Raw genomic sequence first — 7,829 nt, forward strand, 5'->3', positions numbered from 1 at the left:
AGAGAGAGAGAGAGAAGAAAGAAGTATAAAATAGGACATCTCCATACCACTTGTCACTTTGATTCTGGTGAAATTTATACTAGGGACATGGTTGAAGAGAAAAAGACTGCTTTGTGTCAAGTTAATGCGTCAGACACCACAGAGCATTTAAGTGTCAGAGCAGCAGCTCTGGCGGCAGCAGGCAGGGTCCCCATGCAGGTCCTCCTACCTCTTCCCACACTGCTGTAGCGCACTTGTGATCTTTTTCTTTCTCTCTCTCTTTTTTTTTGAGGTTAAGAATAGAAAATTACAGGATGTGGTGGCAAAAGCCAATAGTTGCAGCATACAGGAGGCCAAGGCAGGAGGATCGCTGTGCATTTGGGTTACATAGAAAGGCTCTGTCTCAAAAGAAAGTAGAAAAAAACCCACATTATTATATTTTATTGTTTTGAAAGAGGGAAAAAATTTTGTAGAAAAAGAATAAAGAGTAGAGCTAGGTATGATGGCGCATGCCTGTAGTCCCAGAACTCGGGAGGCTGAGGCAGGAGAATCATTGTGAGTTCGACACCAGCTTAGGCTACAAAATGAGCTCAGGACCTACCTGAGCTGCATAGGGAAACCCTGTCTCAAAAAGACGAGAGAGAGACAGAGAGACAGAGAGACAGACAGAGAGAGAGAGAGAGAGAGAGAGAGAGAGAGAGAGAGAGATTCCTGAGAGACAGGAGAGGTCCCACATCAGTTGCCTGCCTGTGCTGAATTTTTTATTTATTTATTTATTTTTAAATTTATTTATTTATTTATTTTTTGCGGAACTGGGGATTGAACTCAGGCCCTAGCACTTGCTAGTCCACTGAGCCATCTCCCCGGCCCCCCAGTGCTGAATTTTAAATGAATGTACAGACAAGCACACGGTAGCAGCTGCTGTTGTTGAGGTGCGCTTGTCTCAGAGGCATACAGGTGACCCCGTGAGCCGTCTATAGCTGTCTTGGTGTCCTCTGTCCTCAGTGTCGAGAAGCGCTGACAACTCGCCAGAAGCTGATTGCCCAGGATTATAAAGTCAGTTACTCATTGGCCAAATCCTGTAAGAGTGACCTGAAGAAGTACCGGTGCAACGTGGAAAACCTTCCGCGGTCCCGAGAAGCCCGGCTCTCCTACCTCCTCATGTGCCTGGAGTCGGCAGTGCACAGAGGTGAGGCTTTGTGGGTTTGTGCTCTGGCACTTTTCATACCTTCAAATATCTTTTTTCCTCCTATAGTACTACTACTACTACTACTACTACTACTACTACTACTACTACTTCTTCGTCTTCGTCGTTGTCATCGTCTTCTTTGTCATCTTCATCTTCCTCCTCCTCCTTGTCCTCTTCTTCTTCTTCTTTTTTTCTTCTGAGTACTTTTTATTTTTTATTTTTAAATATTTTTGGGTACCAGGGATCAAACTCAGGACCTTGCACTTGTCAGGCAGGCACTATACCACTGAGCAGCTAGCTCCCTTAATTTTTGAAATGCATATTATGTTGTATGGTTAAGAGGTGAGGTGCTGGCCAGGGAGATGGCTCAGTGGAATAAGCGCTTCCCTGGCAAGTGCAAGGATCTGAGTTCAATCCCTGGTTCCACCAAAAAAAACCCAACCAAACAAACAAACAAAAAAAACCATTTCCTACCCATCAGAGAAAACACAATTAAAAAAAAGAGGTGAGGTGCTATAATTTAGTGTATCAGTTTGTGGTCGGAGAGACTTAATTTCAGGTTTAGGGCTCTAGCTCTAAACTACCTGGCTAGCTGGCCACTTTTTTATAGTTTTGTTTATTGGTTTTAATTTCCCTTTTAGGTTTTCCTGGTTGGCATTTATAGCTTAAAGGAGCTGAGACATAAAGTGATTATTTGAAGTGCAGTCTTTTTCCACAGGCCAAAAGTCCAAGTAGGCCAATAGAGATTGTTCTAGTTGGCTTTCATCGTGACCTCCATTGTTCCTACTGATGACTTCTGGGGCCAGTGTGTTGATGCATGCTTGTAATCCCAGCACTCTGAGGCTGAGGCAGGAGGATCACTGTGAGTTTTGAGGCCAACCTGGGCTACATGCTGAGTTCAGGCCCAGCCTGAACCACACAGCGAGACATTGTCTCAAAACTTCTGGGCAGCTGGGGATGTAGCTCAATGTCTGAGTGTGTGTTTAGCATCCATGAGACCCTGGATTTAGTCCCCAGCACATCCTGGATCAAAAAAGATTTCCAGTAGCAAAACATTTGCATTCTTAGTTTTGTAAGAGTATAAAATCTGTGTAATGCAGAACATTGGCAGGACAAACCTGAGTCTGGAATTTAAGCCCACATTGTGCTGCAAAGGCTTTTACCAATGCTAAGCTTTTCAGCTGGAGTAGTAACATTCCAGACAGAAGTAGATACTTTCATCCTCTGCCCTCTTCCTGATGGTGTGACTTCCTTACCTCAGGGCGACAAGTGAGCAGTGAGTGCCAAGGCGAGATGTTGGATTACCGACGCATGCTGATGGAAGACTTTTCTTTGAGCCCTGAGATCATCCTGAGCTGTCGGGGGGAGATTGAACACCACTGTTCTGGACTGCATCGGAAAGGGCGAACCCTGCACTGTCTGATGAAAGTCGTTCGAGGGGAGAAGGGAAACCTTGGCATGAACTGCCAGCAGGCGGTAAGGGAAACAGTTCTGCTGCTACCTTGACTATCACTTTGTTGTTGTTGTTGTTGTTGTTGTAGTACAGAGTCTCACTGTGCAGCTTGGACTCGTAGTGATCCTCCTGTTTTCAGCCTCTCCAGCACTGGGGTTACAGGTGTGTGCCACCATCCCTGGACTCAGCTCCTGGCTCAGTGTGCCCAGGGGCTGGGCCGGTGCCACATGCAGTACCATTGATCGAACCCCAGTCCCTGCGCTTGCCTAAGCAGGCGCTTAGTCCGCTGAGCTGTCTTGCCAGCCCTATCTCTTTTTTTCTGAGATAGGATCTCACTTTGTAGTTCAGGCTGATCTTAAACTCACTATGTAGGCCTGGCTGACCTTGAACTCTGTCCTACCTCAGCTTCCCAGAGCACTAGGATTATAGCCATGTGCCACCACATCTGATTTGACTGTCATTTTATCAGCTAAGCAACTTCTTCCTGAAACTATTCTAGCTTCTTTTCTCTGAATCATTTCTGACATCATGGTGAAGATCAGGTACTAAGGATAAGAAACATCCCTCGCCAAAAACAATTGTCTGATTTAATTGGTTTCATTGAATTCAGGCTGAAGAGAGTTCACATGGGTTGAAATTTTCTAGAGGTTCTTTTATTATTGATGTGCAGCATGACCTCTAGGATCAAAGAAGCACATCATTTTCTTTCTTTCTTCTTTTTTGGTTGGTTTGTTTTCTGTTTTTTTGAGTCATGGTCTTGCTAAATACTCTCTTCAAGGGTTTTGCCTTGAACTCTCTGTGTAGCCCAGGCTGGCTGTGAACTCACAGTGATCCTGACACGTGCTCCTGGCAAGCAGCCCTGGCTGGAATGCACTAGGAAACTTCCGTGCCGGCACACATGCCTGGGCGGTCCCAGACCACAATGGAGTCAGCAGCCAGCCTGTGCCGTGCGTGCCTTTCCTCCTTGATTCAGCGCAGGAGAATTGTGGAGGGAGGTCAGAAATAAACCTGTCTTTTTACTCAGCCTACACCTGTAGTAAAATGTCAGAAAAAGAAAATAAACTGGCTTGGCTTTATATTTTGAGGCATCTAGTTCACTCCCAGGGCTTTTAAAAATTTAGCTTTTTGAAGAACGAGTGACTCAGCTTACAAGATAAATAAGTACTGCTCACATCACCCTTTGTGCCCAGAAGGAAGTGCTTTCCATACCTGAGAACAGCTTGAAATAGTTAGCTAACTGGCGGTGCCTGTGCTAAGACTAACCAGTGGGAAAGGAGCACTTCTTTATGGGCCCGTGGTCTTAGCTTTCACATTGAAATAGAGAGCATCTCTCCAAAGGGAGAATAATCTCAGCTTGTTGTCTTCTGTATTATTAATCCTTGATTAAATTGAATGTGCTGATTTTTTGGTACTAGGGATCAAACTCGGGACCTTGTACTTGCCAGGCAGACACTGCCGCTGAGCTATATCCCCTGCCCTGAAATAATTTATTTTGAGTAGGTTTCTTACTTTTCAAGTTTTCTTCTTGTCAGTGATTTACCATGCATTTTCTTTTTTTTTTTCTACTTGAATTGATTTATTGATCTGCTTATTTTTTGTTGTTGTACTTTTAGTAAGGGTCTCACTGTATAGATTGGACTCATGGTGATCCGCCTGTGTTCAGCCTCCCAAAGAGCTGGGATTACAGGCATGCGCCACCATGCCCAGTCTCAATTGCTATCTCAATATGCCCCAGGGGTGGGGCTAGTATGGTGGCATGCCCATGCCCGGGATCGAACCCCTGTCACCTGCCTGCCTAAGCAGCTGCTTTAATCTGCTGAGCTATTTGGCCAGCCTTAAAATGTGATTGGCCTTTATTTGTTGCTGTTTTGTTTCTGTTTTTGTTTTTGTTTTTTTTAGGAGGGGTGGAAGGTATCAGGAATCAAACGCAGGACCTTGTACTTGCCAGGCAGGCACTGTACCGCTAAGCTAAACCTCTGGTCCCTTTTTTAAATGTTTTTGAGACAGGATTTCGCTGTGCAGCTCAGACTGACCTTGAACTCACTTTGTAGCCCAGGCTGGCCTTGAATTTGCAGCATTCCTCCTGCTTCAGCCTCCCATGTGCTGAGATTATAGGCATGTGCCGCCTCACCTGGCCTGGTAATCTGCCTTGACTTAGTGATCTCAACCAATAGTAAACTGGGAAACATAAGGATAATTACCTTTTGAGTGTATACTTTTCCACAAATTCATGGCAATCATGAAATATAAGTTCTCTTCAGTTACCCCCAAGTGAGTTCAGCCCAATCATTCCGTGGCCTGATCATTTCTCCAAAGCTTTCTTCTTGGCTTCCTGAGTGTATCGGGCTAAATAGATGCACAATCTTGTAGAAGTTCATCTTTCCTGTGTGCATTTCCCACACTCTTGTCACTGAATCCCAGAGTGGTAATGATCCCTTGAGCCCTTAGCCTGTTCGGCTATATTTTTAACTGTCAGTACTAGCTGCAGTCCCACACACTCAGCATGAGTTCTAATCACTGCCCTGTCAGCAATGGAGACAGAACCATCCTTGCAAACATGCACAGACTCTTATTTTGCCTCTTCACTGTCCTCAGAAAAGATGTAGCTATTTTGGTCTTTTTTGCCAGATGTCATAGGTAGCATTGATTATCATTTTGCTTGTATAATCTTCCTACCAAATAACTCACAGCATTTTGTAGTTTCTTCAGTTTGTCATCAAGAATCGTTATAGAGAACTTCCATCCCATAATATAGAAATCTTAATTATACCTCTTTTGACTGTTGACTTCTTTTGGGCTAGATAATAGAATTGGGAGGCTGGGTATGGTGGCACATGCTTAGGAAGATTATTGCAAGTTTGAGGCCAGCCTGGGCTACAAAGTGAGTTAAGACTAACCTATATGGTGAAACCCTGTCCCAAAAAGAAAGACAGACAGACAGACAGACAGTTGGGCTTTTCCTTCCATTCCTTTGATGTGCAGTCTGTGACAACTATGTGAAAAGAGTAGGCCTTCTAATGAGCACTGTTGTGATGGCAGGTCAGATGAGTGCAGATCACAGGGGGCTTCCAGAGAGGATAAGCCAGTGATACAAAAAGGACCACAGTTAGTTAGCTTGGGAAAAAAGAACTCAAAACAGTAGGCATTATAGCAAGGGCCTGAATTCAATCCCTGGTGTCGCAAAAAAAACAAAACAAAACAAAACAAAAAACAGTAGGCATTAGAGTTTTCAATTTTTTTTTTTTCTAACATTTAAAATTTCCACCCAAAACACTTTCTGCCTCCCGTTATGGAGTATTATTTCTTGTAATCTGTAGTTTAGAAAATAAAAATTAGAGGTTAAACAACTTGTCTGCATTTTTAAAGTTAATACCAGGCAGAGCTGGAACCATTAATAGAACTTGAACTTTCTGACGTTTAATTTAGGGCCCAGGGAGATAGCTCAGTAGAATAAGCGCTTGCCTGGCAAGCTCAGGGTCCTGAGTTCAATCCCCGATACCACAAAAAAAAAAAAAGAATGACCTTTAATTTAAAACTTTTCCTTTGTGCCTCACATCCCAAATCCCTTCTCAAAGACAAGAGACTCTGAGGTGCCTTTTCTTTTCTTCCCAATTGCTGAAATTGCAGATGTATGCTGCTTCACCCTTCTCACCTTGTTTTGTTTTGTTTTACTTTATTTCATGGCAGAAGTTGGACCAAGCAAAACTACATAATAAAGATTCTATCTTCACATGTAGTGGCATGGACCTATAATCCCAGCATTCTGGGAGGCTGAGGCACAAAGATCTTCATGAGTTTGAGGCCAGGCTGGGCTACCTAGTGAGATCCTATCTGCCTACACCCACGACCCCCCCCCCCCCCCCAAAAAAAAGACTACATCCTCAACTGAGTGGAATGGTGCATGTCTGTAATCCTAGCACTTAGGAGGTTGAACAAGTTTGAGTCACACCTGGGCAATTTTTATTTATAGTCTTTTTTTAAAAAAAAATATGTATTTTGTACAGGGCCTCCCTGTACAGCTTACACTTGTGGCAATCCTCCTGTTTTAGCCTCCCCAGAGCTGAGATTATAGGCATGTGCCACCATGTCCGGTTTCAGTGGCCAGCTTGGCTCAGGGCCACCATGGCATTCAGTACCGGGGACTGAACCTTTGTTGCCACTTATGCTTGCCAGGCAGGTACTTAGACCACTGAGCTATCTCTCTGGCCCTATTTAGTGTTTTTGAGACAGGGTCTCACTTTCCAGCCCATGCTGGTCTCGAACTTGCAAGGACCCACCTGCCTCAGCCTCCTGAGTGCTGGAATTACAGGGGTGTACCACTGTGCCTGGAACACCTGGGCAATTTAAGGAGACCTGTTTCAAAAGAATTAAAAAGGGCTGGGAGGCAGATGAGTGTAGAGCACCTCTGGGTTTGATCCCAGGTATCACAAACAATAAATGTGTGTATCCTCAATTTTAGTTTCATAATATTAGATAAACATTTTTCTGTACAGTTACATGCACAAGTTGTGATTTACCTCTTGACTGTACAAAAATAGGAAATTACAGGTACAGTGGACCCTCAAGTTATGATCTGCCTGACATCTGAACAACGTGGGTTATGACCTGCATTTTGATCAGGTTTATTTTATGAACTTATGGTGAAAGGCTTGAGTTATGATCCAAATGCTGGTCTCAGATACAGACTTAACCCGTAACGAGTTCTTTTTTTTTTTTTTTAAATAATTTTTTTAATTATTTATTTATTTTTATTTATTACATTCCGTAACGAGTTCTGGAAGGACTTTGCAACATCCTTTCTCATATGGGGTTAATTGCGAAATACTGGGCTGATGTTTCTCTAAGAACACTGAGGTCTGCCTGTGTGCAGGAGAGAGAGACTTTGAAGGCTGTGTAGAGGAGCCTGAGCAGCTGAGAGCTGGAGTTACAGCCAGCCCTCAGGACTGAACTGAGTTTCTATGTCAAGGGTCCACTGTGTTCCCATTTTCAAATTGTTTCTGCAGGTTCAGTGAAATCGAGTACATCTGCTTTTATTTTTATTGTATTATTTTTTTTCCATCTGCTTCTTTTTGTTTTTTGTCTTTTTTTTTCCCCCGGAACCGGGGATTGAACTCACAGGCCCTTGCGCTACTGAGCCATCTCCCCGACCCCTTTCTTTTCTTTCTTTCTTTTTTTTAAAGGTCAAATGGTCCTTTTTTTTTAATTTTT

At 43.6% G+C, this 7,829-nt stretch overlaps 1 protein-coding gene across 1 annotated transcript in view; it reads left to right on the top strand.

Annotated features, from left to right (window-relative positions):
- Positions 1-7,829, top strand: part of Glg1 (golgi glycoprotein 1) — a 125,395-nt gene that overhangs the window by 80,603 nt on the left and 36,963 nt on the right. The window contains exons 7-8 of the mRNA XM_004625997.2: positions 985-1,168; positions 2,430-2,644. Of these exons, the coding sequence (XP_004626054.1) occupies positions 985-1,168; positions 2,430-2,644 (399 nt within the window). The remainder of the gene's footprint in view (positions 1-984; positions 1,169-2,429; positions 2,645-7,829) is intronic.

The sequence above is a fragment of the Octodon degus genome, unplaced genomic scaffold, assembly GCF_000260255.1.
Source record: "Octodon degus isolate 3935 unplaced genomic scaffold, OctDeg1.0 scaffold00011, whole genome shotgun sequence".
Lineage (NCBI taxonomy): Eukaryota > Metazoa > Chordata > Mammalia > Rodentia > Octodontidae > Octodon > Octodon degus.